This window comes from Schistocerca americana, chromosome 6 (assembly GCF_021461395.2).
Source record: "Schistocerca americana isolate TAMUIC-IGC-003095 chromosome 6, iqSchAmer2.1, whole genome shotgun sequence".
Classification (NCBI taxonomy): domain Eukaryota; kingdom Metazoa; phylum Arthropoda; class Insecta; order Orthoptera; family Acrididae; genus Schistocerca; species Schistocerca americana.
The window spans coordinates 313,795,302-313,818,991 of NC_060124.1; the positions used below are offsets into that span (position 1 = coordinate 313,795,302).

The 23,690-nt window shown below is 42.2% G+C and overlaps 1 protein-coding gene across 1 annotated transcript in view; it reads left to right on the plus strand.

Moving 5' to 3' along the window:
* LOC124619511 (ubiquitin thioesterase otubain-like) overlaps window positions 1–21,814 on the plus strand; it is an 82,086-nt gene extending 60,272 nt beyond the window's left edge. Inside the window, exons 5-6 of the mRNA XM_047145957.1 lie at window positions 15,934–16,137; window positions 21,417–21,814. Coding sequence (XP_047001913.1) covers window positions 15,934–16,137; window positions 21,417–21,614 — 402 coding nt within the window. The 3' untranslated portion in view covers window positions 21,615–21,814. The remainder of the gene's footprint in view (window positions 1–15,933; window positions 16,138–21,416) is intronic.
* The last annotated feature ends 1,876 nt before the right edge of the window (window positions 21,815–23,690 follow it).

Consider the following 23,690-nt stretch of genomic DNA (forward strand, 5'->3'; position numbering starts at 1 on the left):
TCAATCACACCAGCCAGTCCTGTTCCAATCCGGCCAAATGTGTTACGTGTGGCAAGGATGCCCATGAGGGTGCTTGTCCACCTCCATCCCTTCGCTGCATCAACTGTATGGGTGACCACGCTGCTTCCTCTTGAGATTGCCCCATTTTTAAGGACGAAAAGCTCATCCAGGAAATAAGAGTGAAGGAAAAGGTGTCGACCTTTGCTGCTCGAAAATTATTCGCCAGTCGACAGCCCACTGTGCCTCAGACAGGAAAATACAGCACTGTCCTTGCTTCTCCTTGGCCAACAAAGGAGGCGGCCATGCAGACTTGCGACCTCACCTTTAGTGCCACGGTCGTCAGATCGGCCAGCGCAAAGATCGCCCGTTCAACCTCCCCACTTTCGCCTGCCCACTCTATGGCTCACCCTTTGTCGGGTTCTGCTAAATCTCGAGCCCAAAAGTCAGACACGAATTCTTCAAAAAAAGAGCATACTCGTGAAGAGTTTTTACGTACCGCAACTTCACAACCATCGGTTCCTCCTTCATCTAAACATCATACTTCCAAGAAGGCTACAAAGAAACCCAGTTCCTCTCCTTCTCCGCCAAGGCGTGTCCCATCTACAGCACCACCTGGCGGAAATCGCCCTCGGCCATCTTCTGTGTCGCCGAGGTGCACTGCTGGTGGCCGGTCAACCGGCCGATCGCTGGTGGCAGGAGCTGCTCCTGACCAAGCTATGGATCAGGATCTTCTGCCTTCGGCTGAATGCCATTCCATGCTGTCGGTCGCAAGCTCTGAGCAGTCGTTGAGTTGACAGCGACCTTGGTCACAGTCCTCAATTTTCTGTTCACCCTATGTCCATTATCCACTGGAATATCCGCGGCATTCGAGCCAATCAGGATGAATTGTCGATCCTCTTACGATCCTACTCGCCGGTCATCTTCTGTCTTCAGGAAACAAAGCTGCGTCCCCATGACCGCTTTGTTCTCCCTCATTTTCAGTCCGTCCGATATGACCTCCCCTCTGTTGAAGGCACTCCAGCCCATGGAGGACTCATGATTCTTCTCCATGATACTCTACATTATCACCCAATCCCCTTAAACAGTTCCTTCCAAGCTGTCGCCGTCCGTCTTTCTCTTTCTGGATACACGTTCTCTCTTTGTACTGTATACATTCCATCGTCCACACCAATGGCACGAGCTGATCTCCTTCATCTTCTTGGTCAGCTTCCACCCCCCTATTTGCTGGTTGGGGACTTCAATGCCCACAGCCCGCTTTGGGGATCTCCACATCCTTGTCCACGTGGCTCCCTATTGCTAGACGTCTTCCACCAAGCGGATCTAGTTTGCCTCAACACTGGGGTCCCCACATTTTTGTCTGCCTCCACGACAAATTTATCTCATTTGGATCTTGCCGTCGGTACTGTTCCGCTAGCTCGGCGCATCAAATGGTTCGCCCTTGATGATACACACTCGAGTGACCACTTTCCATGTGTCCTTAGACTGCAGCCTCAACTGCCATATATGCGCCCGCGACGCTGGAAGTTTGCCCAAGCCGATTGGACACTTTTTTCGTCTCTAGCGACATTTGATGACCGTCGCTTTCCCAGCGTCGACAATGAGGTCACACATATTACCGACGTTATTCTTACAGCTGCGGAACGTTCAATACCACGCACCTCCGAATTGCCCCTGCGCCCCCCAGTTCCTTGGTGGAACGAGGCATGCCGTGACGCAATACGTGAGCGGCAACGTGCTCTTCGCATTTTCCGTCACCATCCTACTTTGGCCAACTGTATCCACTATAAGCAGCTCCGTGCGCGATGCCGTCGCGTCATCCGCGATAGCAAGAAGGCAAGCTGGAAATTCTTTATTAGCTCATTTAGCACCATCGCTCCCTCCTCGGAAGTTTGGAGTCGGCTTCGACGGTTCTCAGGCGCGCCTAGTTTCTCCCCGGTCTCTGGGCTCACTGTCACGCATGATACCTTAGTGGACCCCGTCGCAATTTCTAACTCATTGGGTCAGCACTTTGCTGAGATTTCGAGCTCTTCCGATTACCCGCCAGCATTTCTCCCGAAGAAACGTGCAGCAGAAGTGCGACATCTTGCTTTCTCCTCTCAAAATCACGAAAGCTACAATACTGTTTTCTCCATGCGGGAACTCCAACATGCCCTCTCTTCTTCTCGCTCCTCCGCCCCAGGACCGGATGGTATCCATGTCCAAATGTTGCTGCATTTATCCACCCATAGTCTGTGTTTCCTCCTTCGCCTTTATAATCGAATTTGGACCAACAGTACTTTTCCCAGACAATGGCGGGAAGCTATCGTCGTTCCCGTTCCGAAACGTGGAAAGGACAAACATCTCCCCTCTAGCTATCGCCCCATTTCTCTCACGAGTAGTGTCTGTAAGGTTTTGGAGCGTATGGTGAATTACCGTTTAGCTTGGTGGCTGGAATCCCGCAGTCTTTTAACACCTGCCCAATGCGGATTCAGAAAGCATCGTTCTGCAGTTGACCATCTTGTTGCTCTCTCCACTTATATCATGAACAATTTTCTCCGGAAACGCCAAACGGTAGCAATATTTTTTGATCTGGAGAGAGCATACGATACCTGTTGGAGGACAGGCATCCTCCGCACACTGTTCTCTTGGGGCTTTCGAGGCCGGCTGCCCCTTTTTCTTCGCGAATTTATGGCAGAGCGCACATTTAGGGTGCGGGTGAACACTACTCTCTCCCGTACTTTCTCCCAACAAAACGGGGTACCCCAGGGCTCCGTGCTGAGTGTTGTACTTTTTGCCATCGCCATAAATCCTATTATGGATTGTCTCCTTCCTGATGTCAAGGGCTCCCTCTTTGTGGACGATTTTGCGATCTACTACAGCTCCCAACGGACAAGCCTTCTTGAACGACGTCTTCAAGGATGTCTCGATCGCCTCCACTCTTGGAGCATCGAAACCGGCTTCCGTTTTTCTCCCAGTAAGACAGTTTGTGTAAATTTTTGACGACGAAAGGAGTTTCTTCCACTTTCCTTACATCTAGGACCTGTCAACCTTCCGTTTTCAGACGTCGCTAAGTTCTTGGGTCTTATGTTTGACAGAAAACTGTGCTGGTCCTCCCACGTTTCCTATCTTTCGGCTCGCTGTCTGCGATCCCTCAACACCCTCTGTGTCTTGAATGGTACCTCCTGGGGAGCGGACCGAGTGGTCCTTCTCCGCCTTTATCGCGCCTTAGTGCGCTCGAAATTGGACTATGGAAGCATAGTCTACTCCTCTGCTCGGCCGTCTATTCTTCGGCGTCTCGACTCTATCCACCATCGTGGATTACGTTTAGTGTCTGGAGCTTTTTACACCAGCCCTGTGGAAAGCCTTTATGCTGAGACTGCTGAACCTCCACTGTCCAATCGGCGAGCAGTTCTTCTGAGTCGTTATGCTAGCCATCTGTCTTCCATGCCTGCTAATCCAGCCCATGACATTTTTTTCGACGCCTCCTTTGATGTAGGGTATGCAGGCCGCCCCTCCTCCCTACTACCACCGGGAGTCCGCTTCCGTCAACTGCTCCATTCTCTTTCCTTCCGCTTTCCTAAAACCTTCTTGACAACTTGGGGTACAGCACCGCCTTGGCTCCGTCCCCGGATCTGCCTGCTCCGAGACCTTTGTCGATTTCCCAAGGATGGTACCCCTTCACTTGTTTATCGTCGGGTATTTGCTGCTCTATGTGCACAAATGACGGATGCCACATTTATTTACACCGACGGCTCGAAAACATCGTTAGGTGTAGGGAGTGCCTATATTGTTGGCGACACACCAAATCACTTTCGGCTTCCCGACCAGTGTTCGGTTTATACTGCGGAGCTTTACGCTGTTCTCCAGGCTGTCCACTACATCCGCCGCCATCAGCGGATACAGTACATTATCTGCTCAGATTCTCTCAGCTCTCTCCTCAGTCTCCAAGCTCTTTACCCTGTGCACCCTCTGGTCCACCGGATTCAGGACTGTCTGCGCTTGCTCCACCTGGGGGGCGTCTCAGTGGCGTTCCTCTGGCTCCCAGGACACGCTGGTATCTGTGGGAATGAGGCGGCCGATATAGCGGCCAAGGCTGCAGTCTCTCTTCCTCGGCCAGCTATTCAGTCGATTCCCTTCACCGATCTACAGAGCGTTTTATGTCGCAGAGTTGTTCGTTTATGGCACGCGCATTGGTCGACACTTCCCCATAATAAATTGCGGGATGTCAAAGGTCTTCCTTGTGCTTGGACCTCTTCCTCCCGAACGCGTCGTCGGGAGGAGATAATTTTAACTAGACTTCGGATAGGGCACTGTCTTTTTAGCCATCGACATCTTTTAAGTGGCGATCCTCCCCCTCTCTGTCCCCACTGCTCTCAGCTGTGGACGGTATGACACCTTTTAATTGAGTGCCCCTATTTTAATCCGTTACGCTCCCGTCTACAGCTATCGCCTGATATATCGTCGATTTTAGCAGATGACACGCGCTCAGCCGATCGCGTTCTCGAATTTATTAGTGCCAGTGAAATGACGTCAGTCATTTGAAGCTTTTTTTGGGGACAACCAACCTCTTTCTGTAGTGGATTTTTAAGCCTTCCTTCTGCTTTTAGTTTCTCAAATTTTATGACTTTCGTTCCCATTGCTGCTGGTTTCCATTTCCGGTTTTTTATTGTTTCGTAAGTCACGGACCGGGCGCTAATGACCATAGCAGTTTTGCGCCCTAAAGCCAAAAAAAAAACAAAAAAAAAAAAAAACGATCTCATAAGTATAGCCTCTAATAATTCCAGGTTTCTCCACAAATACCTCAGCAAATTGCTGCAAAGCTTCAAGTAATTCAAGTTGTTGTTCCTTCGTCAGATATTCAGATTCTGTGCATTTCTCATATAAATCATTAGGTTTAATTCCCTGAGATACAGCTTCATTAAAAGTTAAATCACATATGTTTGTTGCTGGTGGATACACAAAATGTAACTGTTCAAACTTACCTTGTTTACTATTTAAGTTTTTACCCTGTGTTAACTCTATTGTCAGTTGTTGTTGGTTTACGGTTAAATGACATTTCCCTTTTCCTAAATCTATGATTGCTTGATATTCATTCAAAAAGTCAATTCCTAATATGCAATGCATAACTAATTTATCTACTACCAGAAAACTGTAATTGAGTGGTATATTTGAAAATGTGAAGTTAATGAGAGCTTGAAATTTCACGTTCTTTGATTTGTTACTGGTGGCACTTATAATGTGACAATTCTGTACTGGCAATGTTTGTATGTTCATTATTTGTTTGAGTTCATTATATAAAGACATTGAAATGACACTTGCTGCTGCTCCTGTATCTAACATTACTTCCACTTCATAACTACCAATCATAACTCGTGTTATAGCCTGAATAATCTTCTTTATTTTACTATTAAAATCTACATCCTGATATAATTCTTTTTCTATTTTCTTACTGTCATCATATCGGAGAAAAGAAATCGTTGGTTCTGTTGCGCTCTGCTCCCTATCGACCGTAACTCGAGCGCTTAGCTTGGTCGTCGTTCGTTTTCTGGCAAATTCGGTTGTTGCTGCGGATTGGGGTCATTGCCCAACTCAATAATATTTACATTTCTGTCGCATGTCACCCAAGTATCAGCTGTTTGGTTGTTGACATTAACTCGCGTCGAACTGGGAGTTCCGTTAGGTAGGAATTGAGGGTTGCTGTATTGCATGTGTCGTGACGGTGGTTCATTGTGATTTCCCTATACATTATTTCACCCATGACTGTAACTGGTATTGTCATTACTGTTATTCCTGCAATACATGTTTGGATGTTGTTTTATGTTGTTTCTCTGAAAATATCCTGGATGGTACCTGTTATGCTCTCTTCTTTGATTTCTATGATTTCGGTTCCTTCTTCTGTTGTTATTTTGAATATAACTGTTATTGTTCTGATTGTAATTACTGTTCGGATAACCATTATAGTAATAATTACCGTTACCCTGCCAAAGCTGCGAGTTGTTTCTCCTAATATTGAATGGATTTGTCCCATTGTAGTGCGAATTGTTTCTTTGAGTGTTTTGTTGTGGTGTCGGTGGCGGATTCCAATAGCCTCTGTCATTTCTGTTGTTGTGCATACGCGAATTTTTTGGATGGATCAGATACAATTGATTGAAATTCCTGATTTCATCTCTGTTAACAACATCTATCTCATCAACATAACTGAAAAAATTCTTTATGTTGTCCTCGGATACTCCTATTAATTTATCACGGTAAGGAAATGGTAAGTGGCTTTTAAGTGTTCTAATTACGTCTGGTAAATCTGCTGGTTTTTTCCAATATAATGTTTTGTCTAGGTAGCGTTCAAAGTATTGACGTAAAGTCTCTTTCTTCGGGTTGTAAATTTCTGGATTGTATACTTCTCGTTTTAAACTTTGTTGTTCTGTGATCGATAAGAATTCCTCAAGAAATGCTTGTTCAAACTGTTCAAATGTTAAACATCGTTTTTTCATTGCTGCTCCCCACTTAGCTGCTCTTCCATGTAACAAATTTGTAACATATCGAATTTTATCAGCTTCTAACCAATGTCTCAGGAAAATACTGTCAAAAGAGCGGATGAAAACAATCGGATGCACTTTGTCTTTCTCATCACATGAAAATGTCTGAAAGTATCCATGTCGTACTAATGTTTCATCAGCTACTCCCGATGGTATTATGGGTCCTGCATTTTGTGTCAAACTGTGTATAGTATGTGGTGATGTCTGATAGTAATTTTGATCTTGTGGTAGCATTGAAAATGGTTCATTGGGATTTGTATCACTCATTGGTAATCCTATTTTCAGCTGTGTGCTGGGTCTAGCATTATTCGGATTCTCATTTGTGTTTTGGTTGCCTGTTATGGGTTTTGGTATCACTGACAAACTTGGTATTACATTTTCTTTAAGTTTACGTACCTCTTTCTGAATATTATCTGTTTCTCCCTTTACTTGTTCCTTTGTCTTATCTAAAATGATCTGTGTCATTGTCTCAAACTTCTCATCTAAATAATCATCACATAATTTGCATTCATGTACAAGTCTCTCTGCTAGAGTTGTCATTCTTTAAAGATGCTACATCTGCTCTGTCTTCAAGTTTTTCTAACTTTTCCTGTAAGGATTTCTGCTCCAATGTTACATCATTTAATCTGTCTGAAAGGTCTGTAATCGTCAGGTCTAAGTGTTCTTGGTTTGTTTTTACGGAATTGTGTGACTGTCATAATTCGTCAACTTGGGTACTGGTTTTCTGTTGTTCAAAAACTGCTGTTAACAATTTCTCATTACATTGTTGTAAGTCAGTTTTTGTCTCGTCACTGAATTCCATAAATACCTTTTCTTGTCTCGTAACCTTGTCTGATAAGTCAGTAAATTTCCTTCCAAGACTACTGGTGGTTTCTGTCAAGTCGGCAATTTGTCTCGATTGTTTTTCAAAATTTTGTTTTATGTCCCGTGTCAGTTCATCGAATTTAGTGTCAAATTTCCCAATGTCACGTTTTAAATTGTCGTCTAAAGCGTCAAATTTTCTGTTTTGGTCACCAAGTAACTTCAAAATCTGGTTGAGCATGTCAGAGTCCTGTGTCTTCGTTTCGTCATTTTTTTGTCTCTCATTGATGTCTGGTTCTGAAGTTAACGTTGTCAATGTTGCGTTTTGTCGCGTAGTACTCACTCTCCATTCACCTGTATATCTGTTTAAATATAGGGGTTGTTGTCTTAATCGATTCGGTAAAATTATGTCTTGAACATCCTCACTATTAAGTTCAATATTCATTTGACTGTCTGACATGTTTTGCTATGTGTTACTTTCACTAAGCTCGTCTGCGGAAACAATTTCTACGCGTCTAGCGTCCATCTTGCGATTTTCGTAATTAATTGCAAATAAAATTTTCCAGTGGCAAAAAAAAATTTTAAAATATGATATGTTGAAATCTGAAATTTCTTTTATGGAAATGGATATTTCTATATGATTTCTAATTAGAAATTGAATTATTAAACTGGTACTGAAATTTCCCTCTCACAAATAAATGACTGAATATGCTCTTCACTTATCATTTGCAATAATAGTAAATCAATTTTAACTACAATTAGGAAAAATAATTTCGAAATAAATGGATCGGAATAAAGGAAGTACAGATGGCTGCTTGAAACTGGAAAAAATGTAAATTTCTGTACTCACCAATTTTTTTTTTTTTGTTCTTCAGTCTTATGTTGCAAATGTAGTGTCAGATATACAGTTTTCAATCCAAAATTTTTCTTTCGTCTCCCTGCAAGTTATTTTATGGAACGTTGTCCTTTTCTTTTTTTTTTTAACAAATTAATTTTCTCAGCATGAGAATGAAAATTAACACGAATTAATAACAGGCAAAACAATATTGTTGTAAATTTCATGCACGTAACGTTAAAATTTAAATGAATGAGACTTAGTCCAAATTCATTTTCTGATGCTATTAAGTGATTAAAATTAGACAAAATGTCCAAAAGTTATAATAATTGCACTTGTATCAAATCCGGAGATTGTAAGTCCTGTCACCAGGACGCCAATTGTAGTGTTTCCTTTACTCGGGGTTCTGCCGTGAAAATATAAAATAGAAAATCTGATTGGGTTTTGAATTATGGTGGTTTCAGTTACGGATAAGGCAGACTTCGTATTATTGATTGAGATAGTGCTGTAATTTGACCGTGCATGGCAGACCGGGTCGGGAACACTACAAAAAACGACTGTACGGAAATAGCATCAGAAACTAGTGGAAATTTACCTTACAATCTCTTTAGAAACACAGTACTAATTACAATGTAGTCTTCATGTCTGTCCTCGTAATTCCCTTGTAGGACAACCCATCTTTCACTTTTCTCCGTCTGTTGAAAACTTCTTCAAGTTGTCACTGTCATGATCAATTCACAAATTTGGCGGTAACCACCTCGAATCACTATTGAAACAACCTCGCTTTGTAATATAATTTTAATTTCCACCCAAAAGCGCATTCAACACAGTGCGGAAAAATACACGTCTTTCGTATCAAGACAAGAGAGAGAGTAATCAATTAGCTGTTAAAAACAAAACCTACGTGAAAGAAAAAAAAATTATTTATAAAAATTGGTCGCTGGCGCAGTGCTCTTCCGCATGCGCGATCGTAAATTATATCTTTGTATTGGCGGAGACGGGGTAGTCAAAGTACCATTACAACGGATGGCTCTCCGATCGACCGTGGGGTCGGGTGTGCCTTCGCCATTGACACTCGTGTCTTTTGATTGGCTTCCGGCACACTGCTCAGTATTTACAGCCAAGCCCTTCGCCCTGTATCAGGCCATGGAGTACATTTGGCAACATTGACTTCTCAGTTGTGTCCTCTGCTCAGTCACTCGGCGCCCTTCAGAGTTGTGTGCGCTGTACACTGCCCATCTCTTAGTGCAGCGGGTCCAGGAAAACTGTCACTTGATCACTCTTTGTGGAGCCAGTGTGACGTTTCTGTGGGTTCCTGGTCATGTCGGTCTGCCAGGAAATGGGGCTGCTGATGCTGCTGCCAAGGGTGCAGTCCTCATATCTCAGCCCACGACTTCCTATGTTCCCACCGATGATCTCTATGTTGCCAATTTTCAGGAGGTGGTGTTCCTTTTGCATTGCCAATGGTCCTCCCTTCGCGGGAATAAGCTACGGCTTATTAAGCCTCTCGCAGTGACTTGGACGACCTCCTCTCGGCACTCCCACTTGGGTTTGCCGTCCGAGTTATCGGCCGTTTCAGCTAATGACGCACGGCTGTCAACCGCGTTTTACTTTTTATCCGCCAAAGCAGTATGGTGAAGGCCATTTAATTTTTAGTTTTGGACCTCCGTTTCTGTATGCTGTCTATTTTAGCCCTTTTTCCACATGCCTGTTTTTAGCTGTCTTCTCTCATGTCACGTGGGACTCACATATAGTCATTTTTTAACTCCTCTCTGTCTTCGTGTTCTGTAGTTTTGACTTGAACGCATATGATTCAAGTTGTTTTTTGGACCCTAAAACAAAACAAAACCAAGTGTGTGTGTGAGTGTGTGTATATATATATATATATATATATATATATATATATATATATATATATATAATAGAGGGAAACATTCCATGTGGGAAAAATATATCTAAAAAGAAAGATGATGAAACTTACCAAACAAAAGCGCTGGCAGGTTGATAGACCTGCCAGCGCTTTTGTTTGGTAAGTTTCATCATCTTTCTTTTATATATATATATATATATATATATATATATATATATATATATATAAATAGAGGGAAACATTCCACGTAGGGAAAATATATCTAAAAACAAAGATGATGTGACTTACCAAATGAAAGTGCTGGCAGGTCGACAGACACACAAACATACACACAAAATTCAAGCTTTCGCAACAAACTGTTGCCTCATCAGGAAAGAGGGAAGGAGAGGGAAAGACGAAAGGATGTGGGTTTTAAGGGAGAGGGTAAGGAGTCATTCCAATCCCGGGAGCGGAAAGACTTACCTTAGGGGGGAAAAAAGGACGGGTATACACTCGCACACACACACATATCCATCCACACATATACAGACGCAAGCAGACATATTTGAAGACAAAGAGTTTGGGCAGAGATGTCAGTCGAGGCAGAAGTGCAGAGGCAAAGATGTTGTTGAATGACAGGTGAGGTATGAGTGGCGGCAACTTGAAATTAGCGGAGATTGAGGCCTGGTGGATAACGGGAAGAGAGGATATATTGAAGAGCAAGTTCCCATCTCCGGAGTTCGGATAGGTTGGTGTTAGTGGGAAGTATCCAGATAACCTGGACGGTGTAACACTGTGCCAAGATGTGCTGGCCGTGCACCAAGGCATGTTTAGCCACAGGGTGATCCTCATTACTAACAAACACTGTCTGCCTGTGTCCATTCATGCGAATGGATAGTTTGTTACTGGTCATTCCCACATAGAATGTGTCACAGTGTAGGCAGGTCAGTTGGTAGATCACGTGGGTGCTCTCACACGTGGCTCTGCCTTTGATCGTGTACACCTTCCGAGTTACAGGACTGGAGTAGGTGGTGGTGGGAGGGTGCATGGGACAGGTTTTACATCGGGGGCAGTCACAAGGATAGGAGCCAGAGGGTAGGGAGAGTGGTTTGGGGATTTCATAGGGATGAACTAACAGGTTACGAAGGTTTGGTGGACGGCGGAAAGACACTCTTGGTGGAGTGGGGAGGATTTCATGAAGGATGGATCTCATTTCAGGGCAGGATTTGAGGAAGTCATATCCCTGCTGGAGAGCCACATTCAGAGTCTGGTCCAGTCCCGGAAAGTATCCTGTCACAAGTGGGGCACTTTTGTGGTTCTTCTGTGGGGGATTCTGGGTTCGAGGGGATGAGGATGTGGCTCTGGTTATTTGCTTCTGTACCAGGTCGGGAGGGTAGTTGCGAGATGCGAAGGCTGTTGTCAGGTTGTTGGTGTAATGGTTCAGGGGTTCCGGACTGGGGCAGATTTGTTTGCCACGAAGACCTGGGCTGTAGGGAAGGGACCGTTTGATGTGGAATGGGTGGCAGCTGTCATAATGGAGGTACTGTTGCTTGTTGGTGGGTTTGATGTGGACGGACGTGTGAAGCTGGCCATTGGACAGGTGGAGGTCAACGTCAAGGAAAGTGGCATGGGATTTGGAGTAGGACCAGGTGAATCTGTTGGAACCAAAGGAGTTGAGGTTGGAGAGGAAATTCTGAAGTTCTTCTTCACTGTGAGTCCAGATCATGAAGATGTCATCAATAAATCTTCGCCCTAGCCAGATTACGCTCCCATATTCTATTTTCTCAGGCCTGTCTGACATTTGGCATTACCCCCAAAGGCCTCACACTTAAAGTTCCCATCTCTGGCTGCAACCCTTCTTTCCATCAGTCCCTATACCAGTTCCAAACTGAACAATCCATTGCCCTCACCCACCTAATCCTTCACCTACACATCAACTCAGCCAATGAACACACCCGTCAACTCCTATCCTTAATAAAAGTCCTCAATCTTTCCTCTCCCATGTCCACACCAGCTGTTCAGAGCATCCTCCTACAGGCCAACCGTAAATTAGAACAGCATGCCACCCTCCACCTCAAAAAACTATCCAATCTCCTGGTTTCCCACCTCCGGAAAGGCAACTCGCTCACCCTTCACAACCTTTCCAGCAAACCTCAACCTCCTCTCATTGCACAACAACCCAGTCTCTCCCATCTACTCAATCTCCCACTTCCAGCTCCACTCCCTCCAAAACCTCAAAATTCCAATCAACACAACCTGGAACCACAACACCCTAATTCAGTAGTTAACCTTTCCTCCAAACCTCTCTCCCAATCCGAAACCTCTGTCCTATCCAAAGGCCTCACCTTCAGCCCCACTCCCAGATTCAACCAAACAGCCCTCGTCAAAGATTTACTGTCCTACACCCGTACTCTCTGCTGGAAATATCACTTTGCCACGAAGAAAAATGATCCCAATCCTACTCCTAATGATCCAACTCCCCAAGACACCATCCAAATTGAACCCTGCCTGGAACAGTTCCGTCCTCCGTCACAGCGGGACCCACCTCCTCTTCCTCAAAATCACCCTCTCCAAACCTTCCAGGAATTTCTGACTTCCAGCCTTGCATCTCAATCCTTCTTAAAAAAAACCTTAATCCTACTCCCAACATCACCACTGCTGAAGCCCAGGCTATCCGTGATCTGAAGGCTGACCGATCCATCGTCATTCTTCCGGCGGACAAGGGTTCCACAATCATGGTACTTGATCGTCGGGAGTATGTGGCTGAGGGACTGCGTCAGCTTTCAGACAACACCACATACAAAGTTTGCCAAGGTAACCCCATTCCCAGGCGGAGCTTCAAGGAATCCTCAGAACCTTAGGCCCCCTGCAAAACCTTTCACCTGACTCCATCAACCTCCTGACCCCACCGACACCCCGCACCCCTACCTTCTACCTTCTTCCTAAAATCCACAAACCCAATCATCCCGGCCGCCCCATTGTAGCTGGTTACCAAGCCCCCACAGAACGCATCTCTGCCTACGTAGATCAACACCTTCAACCCATTACATGCAGTCTCCCATCCTTCATCAAAGACACCAACCACTTTCTCGAACGCCTGGAATCCTTACCCAATCTGTTACCCCCGGAAACCATCCTTGTAACCATTGATGCCACTTCCTTATACACAAATATTCCACACGTCCAGGGCCTCGCTGCGATGGAGCACTTCCTTTCACGCCGATCACCTGCCACCCTACCTAAAACCTCTTTCCTCATCACCTTAGCCAGCTTCATCCTGACCCACAACTTCTTCACTTTTGAAGGCCAGACATACCAACAATTAAAGGGAACAGCCATGGGTACCAGGATGTCCCCCTCGTACGCTAACCTATTCATGGGTCGCTTAGAGGAAGCCTTCTTGGTTACCCAGGCCTGCCAACCCAAAGTTTGGTACAGATTTATGGATGACATCTTCATGATCTGGACTCACAGTGAAGAAGAACTTCAGAATTTCCTCTCCAACCTCAACTCCTTTGGTTCCATCAGATTCACCTGGTCCTACTCCAAATCCCATGCCACTTTCCTTGACGTTGACCTCCACCTGTCCAATGGCCAGCTTCACATGTCCGTCCACATCAAACCCACCAACAAGCAACAGTACCTCCATTATGACAGCTGCCACCCATTCCACATCAAACGGTCCCTTCCCTACAGCCTAGGTCTTCGTGGCAAACGAATCTTCTCCAGTCCGGAATCCCTGAACCATTACACCAACAACCTGACAACAGCCTTCGCATCTCGCAACTACCCTCCCGACCTGGTACAGAAGCAAATAACTAGAGCCACTTCCTCATCCCCTCGAACCCAGAATCCCCCACAGAAGAACCACAAAAGTGCCCCACTTGTGACAGGATACTTTCCGGGACTGGACCAGACTCTGAATGTGGCTCTCCAGCAGGGATATGACTTCCTCAAATCCTGCCCTGAAATGAGATCCATCCTTCATGAAATCCTCCCCACTCCACCAAGAGTGTCTTTCCGCCGTCCACCTAACCTTCGTAACCTGTTAGTTCATCCCTATGAAATCCCCAAACTACTCTCCCTACCCTCTGGCTCCTATCCTTGTAACCGCCCCCGATGTAAAACCTGTCCCATGCACCCTCCCACCACCACCTATTCCAGTCCTGTAACCCGGAAGGTGTACACGATCAAAGGCAGAGCCACGTGTGAGAGCACCCACATGATCTACCAACTGACCTGCCTACACTGTGACGCATTCTATGTGGGAATGACCAGTAACAAACTGTCCATTCGCATGAATGGACACAGGTAGAGAGTGTTTGTTGGTAATGAGGATCACCCTGTGGCTAAACATGCCTTGGTGCACGGCCAGCACATCTTGGCACAGTGTTACACCGTCCAGGTTATCTGGATACTTCCCACTAACACCAACCTATCCGAACTCCGGAGATGGGAACTTGCTCTTCAATACATCCTCTCTTCCCGTTATCCACCAGGCCTCAATCTCCACTAATTTCAAGTTGCCGCCACTCATACCTCACCTGTCATTCAACAACATCTTTGCCTCTGCACTTCTGCCTCGACTGACATCTCTGCCCAAACTCTTTGTCTTCAAATATGTCTGCTTGTGTCTGTGTATGTGTGGATGGATATGTGTGTGTGTGCGAGTGTATGCCCGTCCTTTTTTTCCCCCTAAGGTAAGTCTTTCCGCTCCCGGGATTGGAATGACTCCTTACCCTCTCCCTTAAAACATCCTTTCGTCTTTCCCTCTCCTTCCCTCTTTCCTGATGAGGCAACAGTTTGTTGGGAAAGCTTGAATTTTGTGTGTATGTTTGTGTGTCTGTCGACCTGCCAGCACTTTCATTTGGTAAGTCACATCATCTTTGTTTTTTTATATATATATATATATATATATATATATATATATATATATATATATATAAAATCGTCTGTCTTTGAACTCTTACATATTATTACCCAATCATGTGGTTTACACAGCCTAAGAGGGATCAGTTAAGAGGGACGAGTAAGTCAGAAAACATAAAGGGTGCCCAAGTTTATAACAGGTTTGTTTATTGTTACCTGCAGCAAGATCACAGATTGTGCATGTATCCTGTAGGTAACCACACTGGCAAATTTCATCATCATGTGCTGAGCCATATTTCCGGAGGTGTCTGCATCATGACTGCTCAGTTCTCACTGTGTTCAGCATCTTTCATCTCATATAAGACAGGTGTGAGCATGCAGCAGGTTCCTCTTCGACATTCGTTGGGTGTGACTCTGGCAAGTATTGAGCCTGGAACATTGTTCTCGATGAGCAAAATTGTTTTCAGACAACCATGACCAAAAATGACTATGGCTTTTTTTTTCAAAACCACCCTTTAGTATAGTATCAGTTAATAACAGGTGAAATAATTTTAGTAAAAGTAATAAAGTTGGAGATCTCCTGCGTGATGGGATAACACTGATGCAGTTGGTCTCTCCTCAGTTTGAAGAGCCACCAGTCAAACGAATGGTTAACACTCAACAGTAGATAGACTGCATGCATATAAGACATAGTGTATAGTGGGAAGATAGGTGGAAAAGCCCCTGCAGTTATAAAATACTGATAATAAGTTATCTTCTTCTGTCTGTTTCAGTACACTCATAGAACTTTGAATGAGAGTTTGCATGCATGATGGGAGACTATTCACACTTTTGTGGCGTTTGTGTGTTACAAAGAATTTTTCTTTTGGTTATTTTCTTTTTGTTCCAATTGGAGTTCTATGATTTGTGACAAGCGCTTGGGAGAAAACAATTGTTCTTTGACATGCTGTTCATTATTTTGAGCTTGTGTGTGATGCCTCATGATGCTATGGAGACATTTTGAACTCTTATGTGAAGTATAAGCTTTAGTTTTGGTTAAATTACCTATGAAATTTCCTTTCTTGCAGTTCATGGAAGTATTGGATCGTGTTGGAGAAGGCAGTGATGTATTTTCACAGAAAGATTTACATAAACTATTTAATGAACAAGGCTATTCAGATTATATTGTAGTGTATCTCCGCCTAATAACTTCTGGACAGCTTCAGAAGGATTCAGAATTTTACCAACATTTTATAGAGGGAGATCGTTCAATTGCTGATTTTTGTCATCAGGTGAGAACTTTTTATTTTCCTTTTTTTTTTTTTCTTTTATAAAATGTGATGTGTAAGGGTAAAGTGTTGTCAGAATTTCAAAACATAGTCACACTTCAGTTTAAAGTATATAAATTTACTGGATTTCGTAGATTAAAAAAGAAAACTTCCTATTAAATAATAAGCAGCCATAATAATTAGCTTTCCATGTTTTCATTAGATAAGCCTTTGATAATTGTGCTGTTGTTGAAGATCATGGCTAATTTCAGTAACAGTCTTAGACAGTATTTCAGAAATGATTTTGGTGTTATTTGTGCAGTTTAAACTAGTTTGACTAGTAGTATTTCCAGGAGATAACTTGAATTCTATGGATATATTATTTATGCAATTTTAAAGATGTCCTGATGAGTTGTGGCATGTAACAATCTGTTCTTTCCCTAATATTGTTGATATTCCAACCTAGAGTTTCCATTGTCTAACTTTCTAGTAACGTGTATTGCTATATATAGCAGTAAATGTCAAATGGCTCATAGAACAAACTAGAGCTTGTGAGACAAAGGGTATGGAAGCTGACAGTGTATGGTAGAAATCAATCTTGAGCATCATGTTGATAGAAAATGTTTTGCTGTCTCTTGTCTGCATCTGTTTTTTCTGTAGGGAACAGTCAAATGAAAACCGAAACCCGCCACAACAGGACCAGTGATTCCATTCAAAAAGAATCACTGAACCGTTCAGATATTTATCCCACTGGAAGACAAAACAATCAATTCCTGTTTTGCTAAACATGGTTGGATGTTGATGGATCCACAGCCACACCCACTCTTCCTTGCCCGACTGAAATGGATTTTCACACATCTCTTTTCAGGTTGCCAAAGATGTAAAAATCGCTGAAGTGTAGCTGTCATCTGATTGGCAGTGTGGGTGTGAGCATTATTATGCAACAGGATGATTCTCTGACAGCATTCCTGGGCATTATGACTTTGACACATTGCAGTTTCTGCAAAGTGTCTTCATAGCACTGTGCACCAATTGTGGTTCCACGATTGAGGAACTCGATAAGCGAAGGGCCCATTGCACTCAGAGGAGGTGGCCATCATGAGCTTACCGGAACTTGTGTGAACAATTTTGGATTTCTGGTTGGGGAAATGTGGGATGTTTCCTGTGTTGGCTTTGCCATTTCCCATTGGGCTGTTGGAATCACTGTGTGATTTTTACATCTTTGGCAACTTGAGGAGAGACATACGTGGACCTCAGTTTGTCAGATGAGGAAGTGCAAGAGTGGGTGCAGTAGTGGATCAGGCAGCAGCAGACTGTAATCTACCATACAGGAATTGGTAGTCTCGTCTTGCAGTGGGATAAATGTCTTAATGGTGTGGTGATTACTTTTGAATGAAATCATTCCATGGTCCTGTTGTGGTGAGTGTTCGGTTTTCATTTAACTGATCCTCATATATGGTTAGGCTAGAGGTTGATGAATCCCACCAGCTCTCCTGTACTGTAGAGAGGGGTTACTGGCAGAAGTAAACTGTGAGATTGGATTGTGAGTTGTGCCTGGGTGGCTCAGCCATTAAAAGTGTAGCTTGCAAAACACAAGTTTCTATACTTAAATCCAAACTGGCCATGTAAGTCTAATGTAGCAGGATATTAGAACACTTCCAGTTATTTGTATGGGCCATCAGCAAGCAAACCAATATCAACCCAACCAAAAGTGTCATACTTTATACTGGTTGGGTAGAGAGAGAATTGGATTTACCAAATGTGCGGTAACTGTTAATGCACGTCTAGCTGTACCCGGAATTGGATGCCCAGAAACACATGCAGGTATAGAGGCATGCTTTTTAAGAATATTGTGCAATTCTGAAACAATACTTAAGTGTAAACTCCTTTTGTTTTGGTGTGCGACTTGGTATGTACCTTTTCTGCTGACGATATAAAACAGTACCGGTGTACCAGTGTGGCTGCAGTGGTCTTCTGTCTTAGAGTTGACTTCCTCTTGGAAGAGCTGAATTTCAAAGTGCAAGTCGCCATCACTTTGGGAGAAGGAAATTAGGATGTAGCTCGATAGTAGAATGAAAGCTTGAGACTTCCACATGTTAGAGCTTTACGCAATACTGAGATGACTCAATTGCATATGTCTTTCATCAGCTCAGAAGACTGACAGACACAGAGATCGGTGGAAAAACACAAATGAGTTACGTAAGAAAAATGATAGTTGTCCCTTCAACAGTCTTACTCAGATAATCATGCCTCCCTACAAATCTTTGCAGCATGGGGACTGCGCGAATATTTATTTGTATGTGCAGATGCTTTAAAGAACCTACATAACTTCTAGATCTCCAGATAGGCTCCATTAGTATAGATCGTGCGAATAATAGTACAGTATGCACTTTGGTCTACATGATGTTTGTTTAATAATTAAGAGGGGCAGTAAGAAATTTTTGAAATATCACCTCTTTTGTATTTTAAAAAGCCCTTCAATAGACAATAGCTCTATTGAGGGAAGTCATTGTCTCCCATAGGCTATTTTTATTTTTGAAATAAACACTTTATTTTGGGCTTTTTCGCTGTTAGAGATAATTTTCAAGCTACCTGGTAGTGAAGCGAATGACAAAACTTACAACAGCTTCAAGAATAGAAAATATAGTCAGAAAGCTATATATAAACTTTCTTCACACCTCTGTCACAGTGAAAAATTGTAATCACTTATCTTACCTTCCACACATTATAGTGAAGAAAGCACCATCTAATCCTAACCCTAACAAAGATTACTTATGAATGTGGTGGTAATGGGCACAATCTACATATACATCACTAGTTAGCAAGATTTACATAAAAAATAAAAATATGAATTATATTTGGTATTACTATCAAATGACGTTACAATTTACTTTCACAGACGTGAACTCCGTACGTAAAATCATAAAATCCAACCCTCATGAGGGTCTTTGTCACTGTGCCAGCGTCGTAAACCGCATTAAAATTCATTAGTTCACATTTCAAATAAAACTAGATGTGACGTCGTTGACATCGAAAAATCAAATGGAATACATGTCAGTGAATATGACAGATAGCTGAAACAAAGGAAATAAATACATGTTTATAAAGGCTTACATGTTGTACTACTGTTTTAAGAGATGCTAATTTGCATGTTTTTCTTTTGTTTAAGCTATTTTTCTATGTCTCTGATGACACAGTTGTGGAGGCATATTTGCTGACACGCATGCCATTTGATTTTTAGACATTGACCATGTCGTGTCCAGTTTTATTTGAAATGTGAACTACTGGATAATAATGTGGGTTATGTTGGCGCAGCAATAAAGACCCGCAAAAGAATTGGATTTCATCATTGTGCATATGAAATTCATATCTGTTAAAGTAAGTTGTAACATCATTTGACAGTAATGCCAAACATAAATCATATTTTTACTTTTTTATGTGAATTGTACTAACTGTTAATGTGTATGCTGGTTATGCCTGTTGCCACCACATTCATAAATAACCATTATTAGGGATAGCACGTGATGGTGCTTCCTCCACAGTAATGTATGTAAGATATGTTATGTGACTACAGTTTTTCACTGATGGAGGGGTGTAAAAAGTTTTGTACATTTCTGACTTTATTTTCCATTCTTGAAGCTACTGTAAATTTTGTCATGTGTTTCACTACACATTGCTTTAAAATACTGTGGGGGTTCAAATTAGCTAATACCAATGAAGCATGATATAAGGTATGTATTTCTAAATTTAAAACACCCTACACAGAACAATAACTTCCCTCAGTAAGTTCTCAGTAGCTGTGGAACCATACATGCAAAAGATAAAAATAGCTATTAAGAGATTTTAAAATGGAATTCCATCCATTGAATCTGACACTGTCTGTTAGTTGTATATATGCAGACCAAAGTGACAAATGAAAATTTGTACTATGGCCTAGATGAAAACCTGAGTGTATATCTCACTAGGCACATGCACTAATCACTGTGCCTTCCAGGCACTAGAACAGCATTGCAGAGGCTCTTCGACTGTATAAGCCCAGGTGTAGCAGATTACATTTATGATGCATATATGGATACTGAAATGATGAGTGAAGCCTCTGTGCAACAAGAAATAATATTTATATTTGATAATCATAAAGATGGATTTGTGCACCTAAATTCACACTTTAAAATGCAATGAGGTGACAGAAGCTATCGGATAGTGGTATGCACATTTACAGATGGTGGTAGTATTGTGTACTTGAGGTATAAAAGGTTAGTGCATTGGTGGAGATGTCATTTGCACTAGGGTGATTCATGTGAAATGGTTTTCCAATGTGATTAAGAGCTGCATGATGGGAATTAACAGACTTTGAATGAGGAATTGTAGTTAAAGCTAGATGCATTTTGAAAATTATTAGGGAATTCAATATTCCGAGATCCACAGTGTCGAGAGTGTGCCGAGAATACCACACTTCAGGGATTACCTCTTACCACAGACAACACAGTGACCGACAACCATAACTTAATAATTGATATCAGTGGCTTTTGCATAGAGTTGTCAGTGCTAACAGACAAGCAACTCTAACAATGGAAAATCTAGGATGGACTGTAGCAATGTTGCAAAAAGGATAGTTGCTACTCACCATATAGCAGAGATGCTGCCATTCATGGACTTCATGTTTCCAAACCAGGCCACAATTGGTTTAAAGAACATTCTGGACGAATGAAGTGAATGACTTGGCCACTCAGAACACCTTATATGAATCCCATCAAACAGTTATGGCATGTAATTGAGAGGTCAGTTCCAAAATCCTGCACCAGCAACACTTTCACAATTATGAATAGCTGTAAGTGGCAGCTTGGCTCAGTGTTTTTGCAGGGGACTTCCAACAACTTGTTGAGTCCATGCCATGTTGAGTTGCTGCACAATGCTGGGCAAAAGGTCTGATAAGGTATTGGGAGGTATCCCATGACTTTTGTCACCTCATTATATGTACCACAGGTATTTATGTCGTCGTCAAGGATTTTTTAATAACATCCATTATGTGTAAAATTTTGTTCTTATTAAAATTGCTTTAGTAACCTATCCTACAAAAAGTTAGGCCAAATTTCATAATTCATGTAACGCAATTCTTAGACAAATAAGAACTGTTGTACAGGTGAGAGATGGTCCAAAGTTTTCATAAATGTGTATGTAAGATGATTAAATCTATTTATCGTTTTGTCCAGACTTTAAATTTGTGAATTTTTTTCCCCCTTACTTATGTCATGGAAATGTTGTACCTGTACAATAGAAGAAATGATTTTTTTATTATTTTTTAGGAAGTGGAACCTATGTATAAGGAGAGTGACCACATTCATATCATAGCCCTTAGCTCAGCTTTGGACATAGGTATTCGTGTAAGATGCATGGACAGAGGAGAGGGAGTGGAGGTGATTGCTCATGATTTTCCAGAAGGTTGCAGCCCAGCTGTCCATCTTTTGTACCGACCAGGTCACTATGATATATTGTATCCATGAGCACAGCTGGCTAATCGTATGCTAAAGGGGCTTGAAGTATGATGTTCTTTTGTGCACCGTTTTTATTTTCATACAAATTTTGTCACTGGAGCACCAACCGTGCTGTACAAGCATTTTGGATATTTCTGTATTCCAAAGTGTGTTCTACAGAAAATTTGTATTAAGTTGCTATGTACATTAAAATAAATTTTTAATAAAAATTTCTGTATTGTTACTCCTGCATTAACTATACGTCTTGACTACTACTCTTCTGAAATGACTTTTGTGACTTAAATGTACACACAGCAACTTGAATGCCAAATTAATGACTGTAAAAACACAGTTTCAATATTGTATCTGTTCTTGACACCAATGATCAAATCCCATGGATGACACACATTAGTATCAATATGATTATTAATAAGAGAGGAAGTGCCACTACTGCCTATAAATAAGTGTTTATTGTGGGCTTAAATTTCATAATTATTTTCTCCCTGATCTCACATTTATTAACATGGCTGAGAGAGCTGAGCATCTTGCACTTTATGAATCAGCAATATGAAATAGTGAAATATCAGTTTGACCTCGTGTTTCTGTCATAATCTACTTTCCAGTTGTTGAGAGCATACTGTATGCATTAGGCCATTATATGAAATGGGAATGTATCCTACTGACCCATTTATTTTGCAGGTGAGCTCGCTCACTTGTTCTTAAGAAGCAGTTTGTTTACATTGTGAGAAAAGTGTAGTATCAATTTATTTTTAGCAGCATTTCACTCACAAAAGAACAAAAAGTAATCAAAGATTGGTGAGTAGGAGGTTTTAAAACAAAAATTCATTTGTACCTGTTTGAAGAAGTTGTGTTTTTTCCAGGGGACTGCTTACAAATCCAAAGAACACCCTTTTTCCTCTCCAAGTAGATTTTATGATTCTGAATTCTTTCATTTTCAGAAACTCTCTCCAAAAGCAGTAAAAGACAGTGAAAACAAATTCTAAAAATAGAATCACCTAACTTTCACTTAATGTTCTTCCATGGTACTACACAACATCACAACAAAAATAAAGCCATGATTTGATGCAGTTCTTGACCATAAAGTGAAATAGTTTTTTCATGTACAGTTCTCACATTCTGTAATAGTATTTAATAAATATAGTAGTTAGGTAATATTCCCAACAACTGTGAGGGTATTTAGAAGTGTTGCAATGTTGCTTGACTGGCAGTCAACAAGAGTTCTATACTGTTATAGTAAAATAACAAGAAGTACCTGGGTTAACATGTAGGGGGCCTGAGGGCAGTGTCTGGTCTATCAGCTTGAAAGGTTAGGAACTATCCCTTCATCTCAACCAAGTTAGGGGATACCCACCTTCAGTGCCATGCGAAGGGTTTGTGTGCCTCAGTGAAGCTGAGGGCTATGGCAGTGGTAGTGTAGCAAATGGTCAGGCCACCTAAGTCAGAGAGGCATCAGCAGAGGCCGAACTTTTGTCCCATACTTAAAGGATGGAGGGACTGAGTGTTTTTTTTCTCCTAGGAAGATCGACCAGCAAGGTTAGGAAAGAGCATGATGAACCCAAGATTCACAAGCTGGGGACTGATCAGTGCTGTTGGCCCTCTTTTATGATAAACTCTGAGCATTCTTCAGAAACCATTGTTAGGTGTGACAACAGAACATTGTGCTTCGGAGAAAAGGATCTTGGCTTACTGCGTGATGATGGAGTGGATAGTTGCTGAGGCGAAAAATTTGCTAGAGTACAATATGTGGAGACCTGCCACAGTCCAGATGTATAAAGGTGCCATACACAATCAAACTTGTTTGTTAAATTTGTTCTTTTCTATCCACAAATTTGTCACACAAGCCTGTACACATACGAAAAAAGGTTGTCAATTTAACCTCACTTCTGAAGCAGACGCTGTACCTGTCCTGAAGTATTTTGACACTAGTGGTAATGGCTACCAATGCAGACAAAGCATTTTTTGCATTAACTTTAGCACTGAGTATAAAGGACATAAGGAGGGGGTTACGGGAAAGAAGGTCTTCTGATAGGTGTCTCAGTGGCTGCACAACTAGATGGTGTAGTACAGAGGATAGAGCATAAAAGA